General features: G+C 45.1%; 1 protein-coding gene across 1 annotated transcript in view; it reads right to left on the bottom strand.

The window, feature by feature from the left end:
• Window positions 1-24643, bottom strand: part of LOC120954971 (potassium voltage-gated channel subfamily KQT member 1-like) — a 141280-nt gene that overhangs the window by 78178 nt on the left and 38459 nt on the right. Inside the window, exons 3-4 of the mRNA XM_040375363.2 lie at window positions 17022-17902; window positions 14775-14943 (exon numbers count right to left, since the gene is read on the bottom strand). Of these exons, the coding sequence (XP_040231297.2) occupies window positions 14775-14943; window positions 17022-17616 (764 nt within the window). The 5' untranslated portion in view covers window positions 17617-17902. The remainder of the gene's footprint in view (window positions 1-14774; window positions 14944-17021; window positions 17903-24643) is intronic.

The following is a 24643-nucleotide window of genomic DNA, read 5'->3' as shown; positions in this document are numbered from 1 at the left end:
GGCGCAAGGAGAAGGAAGAAGCACGAACGGCAGTCTGCTGACAAATGAAACCGGTAACCATAAACGGGGTAACCGGTGTTTGACGTACTACACAACGACAACCGTCCCGATGGAGGCGCACGGTCGCTCACCGTGCGCCCGGGATTTTCCGGTTAGCAAATCACAACCCTCACTCGGGCTACCGAGTAACGAGCGCGTGCGGAGGGTGTAGACCGTTCACACACACACACACACACACCCATCAACACTCTTGTCGACGTGGTAGCCAGTGCAAGGTAGGATAAAACCAAAAAAAGAAAGCCACAACACCAAATAAAAGCAAACCTGTGATGTGCCCCTTGCCCGGGGACATTTGCTCTCGCTCGGACAGACCGACCGACCGACCGACCGACTGACTGACTGACTGTCATCGAATGTCGGACGGACGACTCGGAACTTAATGGTGCACGAGTGTCACAAGGCCACCAAGGTAGTACGGACCTGGACGGCCGCCACCTGCCCGTGAACGGGTCGATTGGAGTGAATTAGGCAAGACTTTGGACTTGCTGAACCCGACTATCGTCACTACGATCGATCACGCGTTGGGGGAGCGGTGAAAAAAGGGGTGGCGACTATGGCGGAACCAATTTGAAGCTTGTCGTCGGATGTCCGACAAACCCATTTGGCTGGGCGGGCTCACCCTTCCTGCCACGATGACGGTTGACTTCTAATTAAAAACCAACGAGCGCACAACAAAAAAAAACCCTCTACAAAGAATGTTGGACGATAAGAGGGAGGTTTTTGTTGTTATTGTTGTTGTTGTTGTTGGAGGAGGGAATTGAGGGAACTTGAAAGAGTGCGATTGACGCAAACACGTGAAAGGCCCGTATGGGACAGGAGTTAGTTTAAAGAGGAACAGTTTCTGTGGAGACGATAAGAAAAGTAGGCTTTTGGTGATGATGTTTTTACGTGTTTTACGCGTAGAACGGATTTTAGTCGAACAGTTGCATACTTTCGGGGGCTTGCTGTGTGTCTGTCGCAGCTCGGCGTACGGTCGAACGGCTCGGTAGTTATTATGCTGTGGTTATAAATATTTTGTTTTATATTTTTATATACATTTAACGAACTACATACTTCAATATTTCAACAAAAAAAAAAAACATTGTCATAAAACACTTTTTCCATTTAACCGTATTATGTACCAAAACTGCCAAGTCACAAGAAGAAAAAAAACTATTTCCAAATAGACTGTTTTTTCCTACGAGCTGCTCCATCAACCGATGCATAATGGAGGCGAACAAAGCTATCCCAAATCTCACTACACACACCCTCTCCAGACACCCCGAGCTGGCTCCCCGGTCCATCTTATCACACTCAAAACACGTACACTCTGAAAAGCTTCACTGAATAATTGGGCCGTTACTCAGCAGCGCAACGCGTTAACTTCCACGTGGTGCTTTCACGGGCGTATGGGTTTTTTTTCGATTTTCGGGCCCGTATCGAGGAAATGTTTATGTTGCTAGGGGGCAACCAACTGCCTACTTTCCATGTCCCACCGTGGCACTGGTACGCGAGGTAATGAAGTGAAAGCGTCTAGCCGCGTGTGTTGATCACAACGGTGTGATTTACTGTGTCGGCGCAGGAGATAGATAACATGCTTGTGTTTTGTTCACCACCACCAATAAGCAGCACGTGGTGCGCTTGCAGTCGATCGTAAATAATGTTTAAACAAGGTCGCGGTCTCGATTAACTTGCTTTGCACCTTATTACTTCACTCTACACGCTGTTATTATTCGTTGTCCGCTGTGATCTACCGAGCCGTTCGATGACCAACGAGGAACAAAAAATGGCGAATGAATCAATCTTGCCCAACAGCTTACCTTACAATAAACGTTACACTCCGGGTGCTACCTTTTTTTTTTTTTGATTGCTCGCTTGCTCTCTATTCAATTGCTACCAGCGCGTTGCGTTACACTGTAAAACTCCCATTTCTTTTCAATGCACTCCAATACACTTGCACCAACTAAACCAACAATTTCCGTTTCAACCAACGCTGCAGTGGTCACAAACACGCACACACACACGCATACACTTTTCCTTCCACGGCTACATTATTCAATCGATGACCCTGCAGGGGAAAAAAACAGAACCGTTGGTCGGTCGGTCGGTCGGTTGAGAATAATCTACACTTTCGCCAGCGGCCACGGCGCGGTCCAAACTGCATCATATCACGCGCGGTTTTGCATGCGCGTATGTAAGCCATCCAGTAGCTCTTCATTTCGTCGATGGAACATGCTCCGGGAAGGAGTGGAACGGAAAAACTATACAACCACACACCCAGCCACACACACACAAGAGCGATCAAGTGTTTTGGCTTCAACCGTGGCGTTTGTGTTCGGTTTGTTTTGCTATTTTTTTGTTCTTCTCTTTCTCTTCGTGCGGTGATTTTTCTCTGCCAACACTTTTCACTCTCCTTACACTCCAGCTAGCACTGAAACATTTCTGGGCAGGGAAGCTGAAACATTGTCTACAAATTTCCATTTCACTTCTCCCCGTGTGTGGGCGGACATTTGATCACACACTGACAAAGAATAACTTTTACACCGTTCATCCGGAGCTGGGAGTGGGGAGCAAAAAAAAAACGGCTGCACTTATGCATCCATGCCACCAAGCAAACACGTGCATGTTTCCGATTCGTCGAGCAAAATTCAATGCCAGCGAATGACGTACGCGATGGTGCGATCATTTCTCTGGAAAAACACACACACACACACACACACACACACACACACACACACACACACACACACTCACACACACACACACAGTTTACTCATCGTCGCCAGTTTTCATTTATTGTTTCGCATTTCCTCGAGTCGCAATGTAGCAAGTGCACGAGTGCAGTGTGCATTTCTCTCGATTGCAACCAGGGGTTCCAGTCAATCAGCTTTTGTACAGCCAAACAATTGTACATTTGCTCTTGCACTTTGGCTTATTGAGCACGAAAAAAAAAATGCTACGCCTCTCAACTAGCAAAAGGTTAAAACAAGTTACCAGTGTTCTGGGAAAGGCAAACAGTACCGTCAGCCATTGTGCAACAGAGGTTGCTGTTTTACATTTGCTCGGCTCGTGATGTTTCGAGTTTCCTTTATAGACGAGCAGAAATCGTGGAATTTTGATTTTTTTTAATTGAAAAACAAAGGAATTTCAAAAAAAGGGAAGTTTTTCCAAGAGTCTTACACACTAACTAACTGATTCACAGTAACAAAACGTCCTGTGCCAGCTCCACTACACATTACACGGACCTCTTTGTTGATTCCATGTGCTTTGGCTTTATTTACTCTTGTTACACTTGCCACATTTCCTGCGTCTCGTTCCGAGTTCCCCTTGCACTTGCCTCAACTTTTCAACCCGAGTTCACCGAATACGGAAAGCGGAAACGTAACGACCCACACACACACACATTGAATAAGTATTGATTTCTTACTGTTTCCTCCACAGCCGCAGCGTTTCTTTTCGCCCCCTTTTGTTGTTAAAAGGAACAGGCTAACAAGGTGCGTCGCCTTTTGAGGCACAGGGGAAACGAAGAAGGAAGCACTGAGCAAGGGGGCGGTCGAGTTTCCCCATCACGTCCCGTCACGCACAATATTTCGTCAACAGGGCAGCACAAGCAGCAGGAAGCCCACCCGATTGAGGGATTGGGAATTGTTGCACACCAAAACCGGGCGGCTCGCCCACAGTCCCACGTAAATCACCGCACGTGTAACACTCTAAAGTAAGCTTTTACTAAATCGGAAACTACTCGAGCCGCACTTGCTAGTGTGTGTGTTTGTGTGCGTAGTTATGCAAAACTACGCCTCGTTACGGTGTGGCGTTTTTCCCGCCGCTTTTCTAGCGTTTTGCAATCACGTTTGGGCATGATTTATTTTAGGGGTGTTTTTACGTTTCGTTCGTTGCGTTTTTGTTTACCCACACGGAAACCGCCGATCGATGATGATTGGTGACAGTGGAGAATATTTCGCTAGGACCACTAGGACCACCGCCTCACTAGCCGTAGATAAGTTGGCGCGTGCAATGACACTAAAAAGGGGAACAGTGAAGGTGTTAAATTACACCCCCCCCTCCTCGACGCAGAAAGTAACAGAACAGCAGCTAAATTGCGACAGCCAAACAGTGACAGCTTCAAAGGGAGAGGATGTTTTTCTGAAAGTAAGCGAAGAAGCACTTCACGTTCGACAACGGGCGACACCGCACCGTCGCTCTGCTAAACTCACTCACATTAACAATATTCAGTGCTTCGGCCTGGGTCAACGAATACACAAAACAAAAGGGACATGTTGCTTTGCTGTGCAACAAACTAACTTATGCTTTATGCCTCTCCCGTTTTGCACACTATTGCTATTGCTCACTTTACACAAAAGTTTTTGTTTGGTGGAACCGAACCACTATTGCACACTGCAGCCAGTCTGGGCAGCAGGGAACGGTGCAGCTCGGATGGTGTCAAACCCGGATCCCGGGATCCACATCATCGGTGATCGGTGGTTGAATGTTTGCGACCAACTGTTGACGATTGCACGGTGCCCGAGCGGCCCGAACCCGAGCGGCCGATGCCAGGCGGTACTCCCGAGCTTGTGTGAGACACTCATTTTCCCCTACGTACTGGTTCGGGCGGTCGGCTTTCACTCACGGCTCAATCAAAGAATAATCATTTAAGGTTAAGGGAAAGATGGAGAGAGAGAGAGAGAGAGAGAGAGAGAGAGAGAGAGAGAGAGAGAGGGAAAGAGTGAGTGAGAACGATCGTCACTCGGGGAAAACCGGGTGCAGTTTTAATGGATAAATAATGCAACACACATTAATGCGTTTGTACGTGTGCCCTGTTGCTTCCGGTTCGCTTGGGAGCGCTGTTTCTCAGAATGCTGGGACGGATTTCAAGAAGGATTATTGCACACTTTCATGCACAATTAGGTTTTTACAGCTAGAAATTGACCTCATTTCTGTCCATTCCTTTAACATCCCTTCGCAGGAGTAGGATACTCGTGTTGCAATCTAAATTCAAAATTCAATCCATCAATCTGAATGCATTTGACTCCCATCACAAAATCATACACACACTCATGCACACCGTTTGACGTCATAAACGTGCACAAACGTTGGCCCATGCCTGACACCTGTAAGAACTCTCTCGCACATCGTTCACTGCGTTCACCCTTGCACTCCGCAACCGATGCATCAGGGGGGGGGGCACGATGGGGCAGAATGAAATGAGTGCCCACCGAACGGGATTGGAACTCACACCAGCTGCTGTGCCCGAGTGTGACTGTGAGTGGTGAGCGGTGCTTCGGGCGGATAGCGGAACACTTTGGATAAAGTGTGAGAAATGAGTGTGCGGGGGGATTTTTCCACCCCTGGTTTTCCCAGACAACCCACTGGCCCAACACTGCTGGTAGCCCCGGTAGACCAATCCATCAAACAAAACTCACTTTCTATACACTTCTATGACCCACTGATGGGGAGGGGTGTTGTTTTATATGTTTATAAATCGAAATTTAAGGATTTTAAGGATCATTTTAACATGAATATTTTCACTGAAAAGCTGGAAAATTGTTAACAATAATTGTTAAATAACACGGATCAGCCTTTCGCATTATTGGAACATTTATAACAACATACTTACGGTATTCCCAAGCCAAATAAGTCAGAGTGCATCGGAATTATCCCAATTACCATTACTTACCTGAAAAAAAAAACAGATAAATGCAGTTAGTGAATCGATAACTATTCAAATATTAACATTAAAATTAAAACAGGATTTTTATTCCCTAAATGTTCAGTAATAATAAATAGCTTCGGAAATTGGTTTGAGCGCTTCATCATAAAAACCAAGCTCTCACTTTGTGGACAACATTATCAATTTCCGGCTAAACCCGTAAACGTTTTACTCCCCCCACCAGCGATGCCTGTTAATAGATCCTTCCCCCTCGAAGCTAGAACAATTGTCACCCGAAACCCACCAGTGCTACCATTGATTGGCCAGCTATCGGTGGTAAAGGATCCTTGATACAGCGCGAGAAGCAATAAACTGGAGCCACTTCGACCTGCTTCACGAAATTCCACGCTCGCCAAGTGTCCGCGGCATCTTATAAATTATAACATTTTATTGCACCTGCAGGACTATCTGGCTTGCGGTTGCTTGCTGTTTCTGTTGTTGCTAGCCCGCTACTACCAAACAAAGCACAACCGGAACTGCGGTGCGTGTTACTGCGTTCTTGACATTGCGACAATGTCCGAAGAACTTACTGCTCTGAAGGGGTTTCCCGATTAGTAAGCACAATCCTGCTAAATTCCGTTTCGTGTTGGATGGAAACACAAAGCATTTATTGCAGCTTACTAAATGAGGGAAATCGTCTTAAAGTCATCATTAACTTAGCCGATCAATAAATTTCTGATTTGCTTCCCTTTTTTTTTCTTTGGTTGCTATTAAACTGCAGTTTTATCACCTGATTAGCTTAAGTTGAGCGTGCCACGGAGCAACGTGACGACGTTTGCAATTTAACGGAATTAACCGACGTGAACAGGAAAAAGCAAAACTTCGGAAAGATTGGCCCCCTTTGCCCTACTGCTCGAACTACCTTTGGCTATTCGCGACCATGCTAGTGTTTGCCGTTGATTCATAAATATTCATACGACCAGCACCGTGCGCACCACACTAACAGGAGCTTGAGAAACGGGAGCTATCGGGCTAGTTTTCCGATCGACACGAACAACCGGATCAACATATTTTATGCACGATCGGTCACGTAACACTCATTCCTTCTGGGGTTGTGGCTGCGGGGAGAAGAAACTGACTTCCCGGGAAAAACTGGGCAAAAAATTTAAACAAAAACACCGCACAGAAAACGACCGAAAACAAAATGGAAATCCATTACTCTCCTTTGCTCTTCTCGCGCGTCTGAGCGGACCGAGTGTCAAGGCACGTCGTTCTGCAGCACAGGACACGAGCCTTTGCCGCCAGCACAGCAAATCCACTTGACCACAAGCACCTCGACGCGATAATCTCATTAAGCTCGGTGGAAGCTTACCACCTCAACCATCTCAAAGTTGTTACCTCGTGCTTAGTGCCACTACTCGTCCCAGGTGGAAGCCTGAGCCACTTGAAAAGCTCTCCGTCCTCTCTCTTTCTCTTTCTCTCTTGCCCTCTCTCTTTTTGCACCACTGGTTGATTGGTTGGTTTGTTTTCTAGTTGCACAACAGCACTTACAAAGTCACGTTCCCTCTTAACACCTTCAAGCTGCTTGTTGCTTGATACCTTTGAATTAAAATCAAGTACCATGGAATGGAAAATTGAAGAAAAACGATCCGAGCCGCTAATCGATCCACCCGAACGCCCGATAATGGGGCAGTACTTAATGAGCTAATCCGTTTGATAGTGTGTACCGTTTGTGAATGGGTTTCTCTAGAGTTTTTACAGTATTTAATTATGCCGGCTTACACCCCGTTTGCCTTACTGCTTAAATTGAGTGAAACAACAAGCGCTTAGCGATCAATCAAAAGTGTGCATATTTTCCAAACACTACCACTGCTGAAAGCAACCCAAAAAAAATCACCCTGTTTGTGTGCCTCTCTCCCCTTAATGCGGTCAGATTGTGGATTTGTGATCCGCTAAATTCATTCACGCGAAACACGACAGCACACGCAATCAAGCGTACTGCTCAGCACGGACTTTAAATGGATTTTTTACGAGCTGTAAATGTTATCATTACATGCGTTTAGGATAGTGCTTTTTGTGCCACAACCGTCAGGTAGGATGCGTACGAACCCGGAAGAATGGCATTAATTGAAATAATCCTGCCGTTATCGCAGCGCCCGCTCCATTCCGAATGATTGCAATACGTTGTACACGGATCCTTAAACGTTTACTACAAGCTTTTTGTGGTTTTTGGGCAAAACACATTTAACGAAACATGCATTAAAATGGGATTGCGAGGTTTGGGACATTTCTGTGCAGTGATAGAAGGCACTCAGGCTTTACTTAGAATTAGCTATGTTTTAGAGCATTTTTTGTGAATCAAATACTTCAGAAATAATAATGAACAACACACCTAACTGCAGTACCATTTAACGGTGAAAAATCACTTCAAAGTTCTAGTTCTATCGACAGGCCTGTACCCGAACGCTGAAACTAATCAATATTCCAACTAAGCGCCCGTGGTTATGCAAACCCGCATTACAAATTCAACCAAATAGCCAGCGTATTCAGTACCAAATGTACCATCAGCCAGGCTCGCAAAAAAAACACCCGTTTCCATTTATCCAACGTAAGTACCGTAACTAGCTCTATCCTTTGAAGCACTTTTCTAACGATGGTGTGCGCGAGACCAAAGCAACAGGATTCAATCACGGCCCGTACGTCACGATTGGAAATGCACTGCAAAAGTTTGACTCTAATTAGGCGTAAGTTCGGAAGTGCATCGACGCGGCGTGCATTGCTTTGATCAAACGAGGGAAGTGATGGACGTAATAAGCTATTTTTCGGCATAATTTAACATCATCAGCATGAAACTTTAGGCTTTAGGTGTACAGTGCCTAAATGTATGCAATGTGTTTGTTCAAATGGACTACTTATAACATCGGAGATCGAACGTTAATTAGTTTATTATTTGTTTACAGTTACAACTAAGTCATTCAATCAGTAAGTCAGTAAGTATTGATTACTTAAGGCTTTTCATGTCAACAACGAATATAAAAACCTAAAACACATTGCTATAAAACCATATGTGCATACCTTTAGGCGCTCAACAAGAACAAACTACTGTACTTGTTCAATGCACCGTATTTTCCATTCGAAATGTTCTACGTCAAACGACAAAGTGTTCAATAAATCCAGGAAATAATTCGCTATAACAACATATTTTACCATGTTTAATAAAGAGCATTTTCACAGTAATTTCAATTTTTCCCCGCTTATTGAAATGGCTCATGTTGACCAATTCCATGCAATAGATTTGCTCACATTCTCTGCCAAATAATGACCCTGTTTTACAGGAATTGTCAGGCACATGTGTACACACCTCAAACCCGAAAAGCCACCACCGTTTGTTTAACCACGATCATCGACTACGTACACCGCAAACGAACACAAAAACCGTACCATGACACAACCAAACGCTACAACAGAAACCCTTACTACAAGCCCCCAAAAACCCCACGCCCAGAAACAGCCCTCGTATCATAGACGCATCCCATATACCACTGCTCTACCGAACGTACCACGTCTGCTGTGCCCAATCTGTTGGTGGGAAAATTCGAAATCATCATAAAACAAGGCATTAAACCACTGCAACCAAATAGGCACGGGCCCACCGTAGACCCATCTCGCCAACCGGGAAGCTACCACCGTGCGCCGTCCGGGCGAAGAGCTCATCATAATAAAATGATGATCGGTAGCACAATTCGAACCCGGGTCGGGATGGCTCGGGTGGTACAAAATACCGATAAAACCACCAGGCCAGAAGGGCCTGTGGCGTGCGGAAGCTGCAACCACCGCCAGACGAATCCCTACGGCGAATGGCAACCGCAAAACCAGCAAACGCCAGGCGGCTCCCGGGGTTTCGGGGCCGGAAACTGAACCGGAAGGAATCATATCAACAAAAAGCATTACCAGCACAATGTGCTGACCTTCCGTGAGCTGCCCCTGAGCTGAATTGTGGGAACTGTTTATGGTGGGAGTGAAGGTTGGTGAACACCGTGATTGTCAACGTGATTAGCTTGTGGGGTTAAATTATGTATCGGCGAGGGAAGCGTGAGGGAACCAGCCACGCAGACAAAGGTACGGTACGGCTTCCGGAAATGAAAGATTGTTTCAACAACTTTGACCATCGTGATGGTGATATGCAAAGCGGGGCTGCATTAATGATGGATCGGTTCGGCGGATATCGCTTAACAAGCGGGTCAATTTGTATCACTGTTTCATACATCTGATATGCAGGCCGATAGCGTTGCCGGGAGGGAAATATGACCCGGCTGCTGATGCGTTCCTTTCATGCCATTGTGTGCATTGTCACTCTCTAATTAGTATCGAATCGGGAAACGGTCGCGTCGAAAAATGAGCAAGTTGCACTGGGAGAATGTAAGCGACGGACAGTAGATCGAGCCACAACTCATTTGAGCTTTGAACGATGTTGTTAAGGACTATTGGGAATGAAATTGCTTTTTCGGTAAGTGAAGTCATTTAATTTTAGGAAAATACGAGGAATGATGCTAATTTATTCAGTCCTTTTCCAGTTCATTTTTCCTTTTCCATTTTCCATTTTCCCTTTTCCCTTTTTCCATTTTTCCCTTTTTCCCTTTTTAATTTTCCCTTTTTTCCCTTTTTCCCTTTTCCCCTTTTCCCTTTTCCCTTTTTCCTTTTCCCATTTCCCTTTTCCCTTTTCCCTTTTCCCTTTTCCCTTTTCCCTTTTCCCTTTTCCCTTTTCCCTTTTCCCTTTTCCCTTTTCCCTTTTCCCTTTTCCCTTTTCCCTTTTCCCTTTTCCCTTTTCCCTTTTCCCTTTTCCCTTTTCCCTTTTCCCTTTTCCCTTTTCCCTTTTCCCTTTTCCCTTTTCCCTTTTCCCTTTTCCCTTTTCCCTTTTCCCTTTTCCCTTTTCCCTTTTCCCTTTTCCCTTTTCCCTTTTCCCTTTTCCCTTTTCCCTTTTCCCTTTTCCCTTTTCCCTTTTCCCTTTTCCCTTTTCCCTTTTCCCTTTTCCCTTTTCCCTTTTCCCCTTTCCCTTTTCCCTTTTCCCTTTTCCCTTTTCCCTTTTCCCTTTTCCCTTTTCCCTTTTCCCGTTTCCCTTTTCTGTTTTCACTTTTTTGTTTTCACTTATCCGTTGTATCTTTCCTATTTTACTTTTTCTTTTCTTTTTTGTTGATTTTTTTAAAAATCTCGTTATATTATTTTTTATCTTCGTTCTTTTGTTTCTTTTTGTGTTTTTATTCCTTATTATATTTCTATCTTCGATCTATATCGCTCTGTTTCTTTTTTTTTTTAAACTATTGCTGGTTATGATACAACATATTGCTATCGTCGTGTACAACATTAAAAACTTTTTGCAAACCAAAATAAGCCGCTCTCCCGTATCTAATTGGACAGTGCACAACTGTGTGTGCTTCAGCTTATTTACGCATTTCCATTGATAGTGCCACTCTTCTGCCCGGCAAAGCAATTCTTTCGATTTTATGCTTCACCGTTTGTTCAATTGGCTGAAAACGCTCGCCAACCGTACACAACTGACAACAAAGGGTGCACCGTAAATCGCGACTAACTGCCACCCATTGGAATTGAGATGCATATGCGCACGTCAGCAAATCGTCATCGTTTCAATCAATCACCACAATCCACTGCTACTCATGCCCGTAATCCATCCAACGGGGTACGCATTTTCCATTGTAAGCATCCTTGCACGGTGCACTCAGTTCAAAATTACATTACCACCCGGAATGCACTTTAACCCTACGTGCTATCGTGGCCGAGGTCCGATGCTGGCTTCGGGTGTCATTTAATTTTATGTTGAAATTAATTCCACACCGTCCGTGTGCCGGCAAATGGTGCACGTCGGCCTACGTCGAATGTATCTTTTGCGCAACGGAGTTCGAAGTGTATCCCACCGGTCGCAACGATGCTAAAATATTGACCATTCTTCAAATGACGTTCATTAAGCAACGATTAATTTAATTAATCCAATATTGCACCAGAACGCCAACGCAAACACGTACTGGCTGTGGCTGGCTCGCTGGCTGCGTTGGAGAAGGTTAACCCACGGGGCTACCCGGTAAGCCCGGGCCAGTCCGGTTGGTTATGAATAATTTAAATTGCTTTTCACTCGCTGTGCAATGGTATCGAGAGGCATCGAGGTTGCTTTTTGTTTTGTTTTCGCACTCCACCAAAAGAAAAGCTTTCGCTTCCCTCTCGCTTAACATCATTTTCAGCACACAAAGCCGGGGAGGGGAAATATGTTCCCCGTGACGAAAGGGAAGCATTATTGATCAAACATATAAATCTTGCATGGATAATGAAACAAGGGTAAAGGTAGGTTTGTAAAAGGCAAACCATAACCATAATCCTGCTGACAATGGCTTAAAATGAGAAATGTGTGTTCACGCGTGCTGCACGGAAAATGGGGATTCATTTGTGGGGCAATGTAAACGTTGTGTTTAAACGTTGTTTGATGTTTGTTACATTGTAGTTGGCTTCTGAATAATGGCCAACTGAACCATTGTAAAAACCTTGAAGACAATGAGCAAGGAAAAATTGCACCAGAATAAAGCAATTAACTGAACCAGATGTTAATTCTAGCTGAAAGTTTACCAACATTCTCCATCCACAGAAATTGAAACATTTTTTCTTTCTCTCTCTCTCTCTCTCTCTCTCTCTCTCTCTCTCTCTCTCTCTCTCTCTCTCATACATTCTCACCCTAGCACAACCCGGTCGAAAAAAAAACTCGTCACCTGCGCGACAAACAAGCGTTGATGTCGTTTGCTGTTTTATGGTCACCACACACACACACACACATTACGAGACATCCCATTTCCCGCAGCATAAACCATTCCGCTCGCTAAGCACAAAGACCAGGTGATAAGAAACATGAAACATGAGTGGGAGTGTGGGGTGGTAATCATAAAAAAACGCAAAAAAAAACAAACGAGAAAGAAAAACCCCGGCGCCAAAAGTTTTCCCTGCCCGCATTTTGGTTGCCATTTCTAGAGCAGCTTTTCAGGCGGGGGAGTGGGGGAGAGGGGTTCAGGGGAAGGGACCGACGCGTTGGCGTGACAATTATTCATATCCATGTGACCCAATTACTGGGCCACCACCTTTTTCTCCTGCTGTTGTACGTTTCCTTTTTGATAGCTCCAGGACCGTCACGGCAAACACGAACGGGGTCCTGAAACCACCCTCATTTCCCGGCCTCTAAAACAGAGGGACAAAGAGAAAAAAAACAACGCGCCCCGAGTGCCGGAAACCGAAACAGGATACATTTCCGTAGCCGGTGAAAAGCCGGACACGGAATCGTTTGTGTTTTGCTTTTTCCGTGATGTGATGTTTTCTGCTTCCCTTCTTTCTTATTCTCTTTCTCTTTCATTTTAACCAGCAGGGGGGAAAAGGATCAAAGAAAACCATATTTCCATGGTTCTGGTGGTGTGATGGAGTACTGCATACAACCACAAGCACACGCACACGTACCCCAAACATAACTCTTATTGAGCAAATGTGGCGATCGAGTACACACCTGTCGTTTTTTTTTCTTCTTTATTGCATTGTTTGTGGTGGACCGGGTGAACCGTTAATGATTTTCACCTATGCATTCTAATGCGTCATCGAGTCTGAGTGCCGTTGGGAGACGATCATGAATGAGGTCAGGTTTTTGGTTTGGGCAGTAATACGCCAGACAGACCACCGCCAACGTGTCAAGGGTGGTTGTGATTAATGGATTTTTCTTGTTTTATGTTCATTGAGTTTGATGCTTGAAAAGCACATGGCTGATGACAGCATGGTGTGGGGGGGAAGGAAGTTTGATTTGATTCCTTCTAAGCCACCGGAAAGACATCAGGAAACGTGTGTCATAAAATAATTGTTTATATAAAATCCATTAAATGTAGCAACAATTAAGAGGATATGATATAGGCAATGGTACACTGGAAAATTCAAGCCTTTTCCAAGCACTTCACACTTCAATTGTTGTCGTAAAGCAATAAATATGTCTATAGATTTTTTGGGGAATGATCTTCGAAATAACGATCAATTTGTGCTGAAACACAACATGTCGTAAGTTGCTTATACTGCAGCATCGACACGATACAATTCGCATCCCCAATTGCCAACCAGTTGCACTTGGCCTTCACCGTGTGCCAATATCGAGGTCATTGGCGTTTGCAAACGTTAGTCTTCCCAGCAAAGCTGGCCAGTAATTAAGCGCAACATGTGCATGTGTAGGTCTGCAGGGAATCGCATTCGGTACTTCGGATTCACCTGGTTGCTCTGCGCTCAGGCACGCTCAGAATGCACCCGAGACCCGATAGTCTGGAACACACAGCAATTACTGCTCCACGATCATGCCGAGCGTACGGTTGGACGCTTTTCCATGAATTGATACGCATACGCATACAATTGACATTCAAATGCACCAGAGGGCATTGAAAGTTTCATCCGTTTTTCCACACAAACACACACACACATCGACGAATCCAGTCAATCGAACCAAAAAGAACCGACTCGATGGAACTGGTTTGATAACTTTTCCTTCTGCTGTCGGTGGTTTATCCCCACACACAGGCACACATTTCATACGACAAATGTAGTACGACTCCCTTTGTGTGTCTGTGTGAGGAGTTGGATTTTCTGTAAATATTTAAATCAATCGATAAAATGCACACCGAACAACGTTACAGGAGGGCAAAGGACACTCGCTTGCTTGCTCGCTCGCTCCTACAATTACAATTCGTTTTCCCCTATGATCCAGAGGGAATAGGGGGGAGGGGGGAGGTGCAATTGAAAACGATACGGGTCCTGTGTAAACCGTTCGCTACCCATAAAGGGAGCAAAGCATTAGGGTCCATTTTTCGACCCGGAGGGTCGAACACATTCGATGCGCGCATGTATGTACAACATGTACAACATCATAATTCCGTGTGCATTTGTTTTTTGTTACGAAATGGAAATAAAACCTTCTGTCCTTCTGCATCCGTGGTGGTATTGGTCTGTTCGGTGGAATGGGAATGTGTGTGTGTGTCTTTTTTTTGTTAGTTTGTGAATGTTCGGGCATACTTACACAGAGATGTGATACACAATGCACTTGTAGCCGGCCGGACGCTCGAGGAAGTTGTACACCTGGCCCTGGAAGGTCGCTCGTCCGGCATGACGCCGCTGGGCTTTAACGTAGCTGCGGGTCGCTTCGCCCCACTCCTGCGGTCCACCTCGGTCCACCGATAGTTGCAGCCCTGCCAATCGAACGTTGATGACGTTGAGGACGGTGGCGACACAGGAAGCAACAGGTCCCACAGCGACGACACGATGGCACGAACAATGTAAAAGGGGAAAGAGAGAGAAAAGCGAGAACCACGACGTACGATTAGACAATCCGTACTGCCTTTTGGGACATTGCGTCGACTGTTGCGTTGGCGTTATTTATTAAGCGATATCTAGACTATAAGACTGGTGAGATCGGATGGTATTAAATATTTTACATTGCACTTAGGAGACGGTCGGAGGTTGTGTTGTTGGCTGGAAAGTTTACTGAGCGCTTCATGCTGGGCGAAGATTCATTAAGAAGATGTAACGTTTTGCTCTGAAATTATTCGTTCAGAATGTACCATTACAACTACATTTTACTACATGGTTGGAAGTGTGTGCCATTAACTGCTAAATTGTCCCTTTTTTCTTTCAATTCCTAAAGATATCCCCAAACAAAATGAAAAAAAAAATGTAAAGGCCGGGCTACATTGATCGTACTCGCAAGTGTAATTTCGATTTTCACTGGCGCATCTGGCGGCGGCTGGTGGAAGCTTTTTTTGGTCGTCGAGGGAATGGTCGTGCCGGATCTCAAATTTAAGTTGTTTTTCTATCGTTTTTTGCCATGAAAATGGATGCAATGCTTATAGGACATGTGCGTCTACCTTTTACAAAACTTTTCTTGTCCAAATTAGGTTAATAACATGGAAAAATTACATATTTTCTAAAGCGGCTCCAAATTGTTTGGAAAAATGCTTCGGTCAGCCGCCGCCAGGTGCGCTAGTGAAAATTAAAATTACACCAGAGAGTACGATCAATGTAGCCCGGCCTTAATGCACTCCCCGTTCCAGCAAAATTGGAACGGATTCTCGCCCAATTTTGTTTGCGTTTCATATTCCGAACTTGTTCGGCAAGCCGTTATCTATGTTTGCTCCATTCCATCTTTTTGTTATGCTAACTTCCAGCTCCAGCTCGGTCAGGGGTTTTGCCGGCTGGCTCGAGTTGGAATAGCCAAAATAATAATGCCTTTTTATGAAACGTTCATACACCAGCATCCCGAAGAGGGTGTCGGTGTTTGTTTACTTTCAATTTCAACTTGATAGCGTCACCGGAAAACTTTTGCACCTCTTCCTCCAGTTATTTGGATGCCAGCCTGTCCACAAAGGTTGGAAGAATTGAAAGATTTATTCACATCGATTGATTTGACTGCTGCTGCTGCTGCTTGGCGTATTTATACACAGAGAGTGAGACAATTTGAAGTATTGCTGTATTACTCTCCAAGAAATATTTAACGGAAATAAATAATCAAACATTGCAGCAAAATCAGTACCAAAGAGACTTTAAAATATTTTTAAAAATGATTTCTTTTCAACAACAAGCGAACTGTTTAAAAAAACATTTAATGTTTATAGCACACCGTAGAGCTTCCCATAAAATTGTTAGTATTTTTATGGATCAGTTATGGGAAACCATTTCACGAGCTTCTTAAACCAAAGTACTTCATAATTTTACCTTCCTCGTTAAAATGGCACTCCATTTAAAGCGTTCAACAAACCGTGTTATTTAAATCAAATAATCTTTGGCCCTCGTACCTCGCAAGACCCCCTAAAAGAGAGACCTCCTGGAAGGCAACGAACAAACTCAGCTCAAACGTACCGAATGCTATGCTTCGGTTCCTGTTTCCTGCGATTGCATCGATTGCATGCTACAGCTAGAATTCCTCTCCACTTTTAGGGACTTTCCAATTTTCGGCTAGTGATTTCCATTCATACACTCGATTGCATTCCACGCTAGACTTTACACCAGCCACTCGCCCTGGTGCAAGGGCCAAACGGTAGCAAACGAACAACACAATCTCTACCTAACGGTTCGTTATTTCGCTCGTTGGCGTTTGCAGGGAGCCGGAAAATTGCCCCACTTTAATACGGTTCGTAATACCGGGTACTACTACACCTGTTCGTGTGTATGCTACACCGCCCCAAACCACCCGGAGTGAATGGAATTGAGCGGAAATCTCAACACATGCTGACGGGAACACTTCTTCCGCCTGCCCCGATCGCACACTTACCGATCGCATTCAAGGACGTCTGCTCACCCGACGCCACCATCGCGGCAGTTGCCGTCGACTTGCGCTTAAAGTTTTTCTGCCTCAGTGCCGCATGTCCACCGCCGCCCGCCATCTCCAGGATCGTTACCGTCGGCGAGCCCGTTAGCAGCTTACCGCCGACCGCACCGTACATCAGCTGCTCGTTGAAAGGGATGCCGAGCTCCTCCAACCGCTCGCTGCCCTCGCCGTAGCTGCCCACGCCCGGACTGATGCCGCCGGCATTCACACCACCGCCCCCGTTGATTGCAGTGGCCGCCGCCACGACGTTACCACCCACCAGCATCCGTCCGCCCGGCGTTAGCGGCCCCGCCAGCGTTCCGCTAGCGTAGCTGCTGCCATAACTGCTGCAGAGCGCGCCACCGCTGCCACTGATCACCTGCACCGAGGCGGTCCGATCGTGCAGCAGATTTTCCGACTCGTCCAGCGCCATCAGCTCCGTGATTTCGCCGCCCTCGCTCATGAACGAGGCCGACTGCGAGTGGGAGGCGAGGTAGCTTAGCCGCGGCGACCGGTTGATGTTTTCCGCCAGCGTCGGGATGCGATGGTGCTTCGCCATCTTCGCCGCCCGGAGGGACTGTGCCTTTGATCTGCCCGGCTCCGAGGCGAGCCTGCGCCTCCGCCCCTCGGCCGTCGCTCCACCGTTAATGGTTGCCGCGGGGAAAGTCGGTGCACCCGACCTCAGACCGAGCCCGATGCACTGGCCGAACCGCAACGACGGACGAACGGGTCACGAACGGACATCGGTGGGACGAGGGTAGCGCCCAACTGTTCTGATGCGATGTAGTAAAAGCGGCTATGCAGATTGCTTCGCACCGGATTCATTGCCGGAGATGAAGGCAACGCTAAAAGAGAGAAGAAGAAAAAGCAAAAAAACTGTAATTGATTAAGTAGCATGTACAAAACGATAAGCACTATTGAAATGGCTTTATTCAACTTATCCCACGGTACGGAAGTAAATCCGCTCGCGTACATCCCGCACACTCTCGCAGGCAGCATGTGTCAGCCTTAATTACGCGGAAAATATCAATTATTTGTTCCTGCAGTGCGCCGAACATCGTCCGAAATCGGGACCTCACGTGCAAACAACTTCACAAATTCCGGAAATCGGATGATGAATTATTTAAACCTTCACTTTGATGTTGATTAATAGCACATCTGATAACTTCCAATAACGCTAATGGGCGGTGAAAGCTTGCGCGTTTTTGATTGCTGCCACGTGTTGCTTATTGCCGGTGGGAAGGAGAAGCCGGTGAGGCTTTAATTCAAGTAGGTCAATTCCATCCTCATGGTTGAGTTTTTTTATTGTTGCCATTTTGAGTCAGTAGTTTTTGTGTACAAATAATCATAAATGTTATATATTATAATGATTATTTCATAAATAAAATTAGATTTGTATATGAAAGAGCAGTGGCACATCGGTTCCGTATTTGCCTGTGTGGCGGTTGAACACTGAAGCGTTTTATAGCATGCTGTTAGTGTCGCTACTGTACAATAGGTGGCGCTAGTAGCGGATGAAGCGTTTTGCCTACCAGAATTGATTTTGTGTGAGGAACAAAAGGTGGATCCACGCGGAGCTGTTCCTTTTTGTGTTTACTGTGTGTTCTGTGTTTGTTACGAAAACTGTCTGAGTAATATAATTAAATATATGATACCAATGTCACAAATTGTAAATAGCATGAGTATAGATATTTTTCTTCTTTCTGGACCGACAACCGTTGTCGGTCAAGGCCTGCCTGTACCACTAATGGGCTAGGCTTTCAGTGACTTATTTATTACCACAGCAGGGTAGTCAAGTCCTACGCACGGTCGGGGCTTGAACTCTTGACGGGCATGTTGTTAAGTTGTACGAGGCCCCAAGTATAGAAATTACTTTTGAATTGAAATGACTCCTGCAAAATTCCCCAAAATCCTGAAATGCATCGCCAAACGCAGTTTTATGGAAAATCATATGCAAAGAGAGAATCCTCTTTTCCATGGAATCACCATTGAATCTTAAGGCCGGGCTACATTGATCGTACTCGCAAGCGTAATTTTGATTTTCACTAGCGCATCTGGCGGCGACTGGTGGAAGCCTTTTTTGGTCATCGAGGGAATGGACCTGCCGGATCTCAAAATTAAGTAGTTTTTCCATCGTTTTCCATTGCAAAAATGGATCCAATGCGTGCAAGACATGTGTATCTACGTTTTACAAAACTTTTCTCCTCCGATTTAAGTAAAAAACATGGAAAATTAACGTATTTTCTGGAGCGGCTCCAAATTGTTTGGCAAAATGCTTCGGTCAGCCGCCGCCAGATGCGCTAGTGAAAATCAAAATTACGCGTGCGAGTACGATCAATGTAGCCCGGCCTTTACAAAATACCTCAAATAGAACATCGTGCTGCAGAAAAGCACATCGGAAAAACTCAACTGCACTAATGCCCTTCTACCCAATTCCTTCAATTATATGTTCACCAACCCAAAAACGGCGAAAACCCCACCGACTTCACCGGAACTGTAACTGGGAAACGGCACACAGTTTCTGCACAAAAACCACAAATTATTCCAAAAATCTGCTCCATCGTTGGTTGCTTTTCTTAAGAAAGACGCTTCATAGTCGCCCCTTCATCAGGCGTAATGATGCAGAAGTTGCTTCCAGCTGGGTGCTATAGGGGTCAAGGACGCAATCAGTCAACACTTAGCCGGGGGTCGGCCAAACCTTTCACGCAGCCTGAAACCTTTCCGGGATTGCGTCGGACCACTTGACCGTTCGTCGTCGTTTGTACCTTCGATTTGGTGCATTCGTTAGGCAGAATGAAAGAGCACAGTAACGTCAATCCAATTTTAACGTTTTCAGTCGTAATTGGAAGCAGACTACGAAAAGTCAATTAAATAGTCATTGTGAAAGGAAAATACACCTTTTTAAAACGAAAATTTAAGGAACATTGTATGTCAACCGGTTTCAAGATCATTTGGTAAAAAAGTCATCAAATGTTTGCTCCATTTTTTCTTCTTCTTCCAAAGTAATCAATTCACTCTCACTGTGATACATCAGCTGCACAACTTTCGAGAAAGTATCAAATCACCCACAAGAAGGTGTAACGAAGCACATGCACTGGTGAAAATGCATCAAACAGCCACCATAAGTAAGCAACGGGCTCGTGCAGCGATCAAGTGAATTAATGTGCTACACCACTACACCAAACGAAAATGTGCAACGACCGGAAGTTTCGTGAGGTTTTTCTCGCTCTTCAGCCCGCCCACTTCTGCTCAAGATCACCATCGAACACTGAAATGGGGCAGAAAATAAATCACTTCAGCTCAACCCGTCATAAGGTTCTGATTCTGCTTCTTTTTTTTGCTTATACGATGCCTTACAGCACCACTCACGGATGCAAATTGCTACACTGATGATGATGATATCTTCATCCACAAACACCTACAAGCTCAAAGGCATATGGTCGTGAAAGCGGGTACAAAAGAGGGAAGCGGAAAAAATAATTTTCACTAAACTTCACATCGGATGTTTGTGCTGTTGCGGCTGAAAAGTTTCATCCTTCCACTCTCTTCCGTGCAGTGAAAGCTCACCGCCACTCTATTGTTTGCTCTTGGGTTTCCGTATATTCCCACTCTAGTTTCCATAGAAATGGATGACAACATTTGCTGATGATCAAACCAATGCGCCGGTTGATGTTAATGATGATGATGATGACGATGATGGCGGGAGGATGCTGATGAGATTGTTATGGTTCCTGTTAGCTTTAGCCACAAATCGGATGTTTGCATGTATGCACTGTACAGTAAAATCGGGTGGAAAAGGTTCCAAACGCCTCCCACTAACACTGCTGGCCGGGGAATGGAACTTTAGCTTGAATGAGAGGGAAAAAACATATGCTGCAAAATATTTCCGCACCACAAGCACGAACATTATTTTGCCGGTGTCAAACGAGGTGGATGTAATTTGTCTGATAGTTGTTTTTAGGTGATACAAAAAAAAACTATCATCGTCATGTCATTTGTGGTTGCTAGCTGCGCCATATGGTCTTACAATTACAGTTAAAGTGCTCATTTAATCATTTTTATTTGAACAATCACCGGATGATATAAATATGTAATAACAATTATAGCAAATTAATGGAAAATTATAGCAATTGAATTAGCTAAGTTACATTTCTGAAACGACCTAAGTAGATTAATTATTTCACGCTGAATTTAAATTAAATTAACCTAATCTACTTCTACCTCTCGCCCACGGCATTGCATTACAAATTATAACAAAGAGCGTGCAACGCCACAAACAATCCTTATTTTTTTCATCCCATAAAAACTCGTCCCACGCGCGTGTGTAGCTGACCCAAGATTGGATGGCTTTCTTTTCCTAATTTAATCCTGCCTTTCCTCACCCACGCACCATTTCCCACCTCGACTCTAATCGTTTAGTCGACACTGTTTGCTTTTCCTCTTCTCTTCTCCTTCTAACTCATCGTCCCAACTCCAGCCCGGGCTTAAACTGTTTTATGGTGCTGGTTTCAGGTTTACTAACGCCATTTTTTATCCCACCACTGTCCGACCGTAACCACCCACAGCCACAACCGTCATAAGTACGTGGAACAATTTTTCTTCATTCGCTAGCTTTCACACTTCCCCACGCCGACCGGCTGCCAGCTGATCTACCGGTATTGACAAAGCGAGAATGCCGACGAAGGCAGAGCAAAAAAAAACATAACAGTGTGCCCACTGCACGCCAACCAACATCCACCACAATAATGGTAAGCCTACGGGACGGTGCACCATCCACCGGTTGGTGGCCATGGCAGCAGAATGGAAGAAAAGCCACCTCATACAACTAAAAGCCGTACAATTAATCATCCTCAAGAGTAGAGAAAGAGTGTGCGATACGTTGGCCAAACCCCGTTGGTTTGTCGTTTCGGTTTTCCATCTACCGACCGGGGACGATTACGCTGACTCGCTGTTCGCGTTGGGACCTACCGGCCATGATGCTGTTGCTACCGCACCGTGTACGGCCACGCACGCGTCTCTCAGTAGCGCCGTTCTGCGCGGTGTGAATCGCCCAACGCGCAACATGTGCACCGTTCGTGTTGCCTATTGTTATTGTTAGTTTAGCTTGAGCGTTCTTTTACTCCCCCTTTTTCTTTCCTGTCCATCCCGTCTTCTCCATTCCATTTTGCTTAATCATGGGCCGCATATTTATGGACCAATGTTTATATCTATTGTTTTGCTTTGGCATCGTGGGGTAAGATACTGCAGAGTCTTTCTGACTGCATTGTTGCTGTTCTTTTACTCCCCATCGTCATCATTCTCTATCAGCGTCTTCAGCGTATATCAACAGCTGGTTTGGGTGAAGCTCACCTGTGGACAGAAGCGAATAGCGTATACAAAGACGCAAGGCTAATATTGTCACTAGAATTGTAAATTTTCCTCTCCCGGTGGTACGGGTTGCCAATGCAGGGTTGCGTGAAAGGTATATCATCCGCACGAGCACAGGTAGTGCTAAGGTAAAAGAGCAAAACGTCGCAAAACCCTTATGCCAACAGAAGGTGATTCGAAAAAAAGCTCAAGTCATGTTCCTTGTGGGGAAGGATATGTAGCATGGTGGGCTAACAATTGCTAATGCACCGGTGAGAAAGTGTTGCTTGGTAAGATTTTCAATGCCATTGCCAAAAACGAACCGACATTTATTGTCAGCATATGTGCTAAACATTTTATAGCATATTATAGCATCTGGTAAATCATGGTGGAAACTTAGGAGGTTTTTTTTAACTTCAATAAATTACATTCGTATAAAACGCACCTTTAAATTCAACCATTACATTCATCTCCAATTACTTAATTAACTCTCGAATTAACATTAACTTGAACTAATAATGAATCCACTCCAATCTCGACAACCGTACCCAAAAGCTTTCCATTTAATTTCATTATCTATTTAGAGTGTGCATAAACCAAAACCCCAAACGTGAAATTAAGACACTGTAAAATGGAACGCACAAAAACGCACTAAATTAAGCTAACGCTGGCCAACGTCGACAGTGTTTGGCCGCACTTTGCCGTAGAATAATTTCTCTCCCGTTCACATCGCAACGTCGCAAAACCATTCCTTGCTGGTTTTTGTTTTACAGCATCCAAGCAAACAAGCAAACTCTCCCCAATCCCAAGACCAGACTCAGGCCCGGTCCCTGCCCGAGGCTAGCTCGCCGCAGCTCGAGCCAAATGGATTAGGAAAGCGAAGGCGCAACAATATTGCGAGAGCTGTGCTGTGCTGTACTGCTTTCTTGAAGTTGTCGCTCGGGTGAAACGCATAAATCAACAGAACCGACGAAAAAGTGACCTCTGCTGGGCGTAATGAGATTAATAATCATGCCATATCTTTGGTCCCGTTTCTCTACCACCGTCCGGTTTTTTTTTTGCTGGCTGGAAACTGTTTGACCTATTTTAAGCAATGGCTTAAGGCAGTTTAGTGACAGAGAAAAGTCACATTAAACACTTTGGACAAGTTTTCCCATAAAATTATGGCATAAATGCTTTGTGTAAAATGTTTAGTATTTTTAGAAGGTTTAAAGGCTACAGGGTACTATGTTGTAAATAATAAAAAAAGTATTATTCATTGCAACATTTACAGCCACATCATGAAGTATTCTTCAAATTCAACAGTACACTAAACTTTGTAAAGAACCAATTTCGTCTGAAACAAGACCCACTTCGCCGGGGTTCTAATTTCATTCTCCGCACTCCTTGCAAGAGATCAACGCCTGCAATCTTGCACCAGCTGCAGATGCACCTGCTGTGCAGACAGGCTGCAACAAGATGGTTTTACTTTTATGCTTCCGGCTACATCCCTTTTGCATATGCATCTTTTCACTGCCAACCCTTCATCCTTCACGGAAGCACTGCGCACCATTGGAAGGATCGAGAAGAAAGGCGAAATTGATTTTCATCGACCTGCTGAGAACCACCCGTCGGTTCAGCAGAAGTGTGCATAAATCGCCATTCACCGGCCTGAGAACTGTAAGCATGCGATCCGTTGCCCAGTGCCCCCAGTGCCCGTCCCAGAGCAGCGTTGGTTTGTTTCATTTTCACATCCCAGGCCATCGCTGCCAACGTCGTGCTCGTCGTTTGAGCGGTTGTTACGCGGCAGGAGACATTTGCTGCAAATTAATTAGAACATAATTGGATATCAGATCCATGCGCGGAAGAGACGAGCCCGCACGATCGAACCCGTGTGGTACCGCCCGAGCATCTCGGTGCTGCCAACGGACACTGCCACCGCCGGCGGCGTAATGTTTGGTTTGGCTGGTATATCGGTTTCATCGAATAACCACAATGCGTCGATACGGGTACGGCTCACACCATACTGGGTATTTACGATAATAACATTGTTGCGATGAAAGCCGGGCGTTTAATCAATGTTTTGACTGAACTATTATTGACAGCTTTATCAGGGTCAATCATAGAGGATGGAGGACATGAATGTTTATTGCTTTTTTGGATGGCTTTTTGTTCTGCGCTGGAAATGTATTGTATTGGATTTGGTAATCAGCAAGAGGTACTTTAGCATTCATTCATTCGATACACAGATGAGTTACTGA

Source organism: Anopheles coluzzii, chromosome 3 (genome assembly GCF_943734685.1).
Source record: "Anopheles coluzzii chromosome 3, AcolN3, whole genome shotgun sequence".
In the NCBI taxonomy this organism is placed as follows: domain Eukaryota; kingdom Metazoa; phylum Arthropoda; class Insecta; order Diptera; family Culicidae; genus Anopheles; species Anopheles coluzzii.
This window is presented reverse-complemented; position numbering and strand designations above follow the sequence as displayed.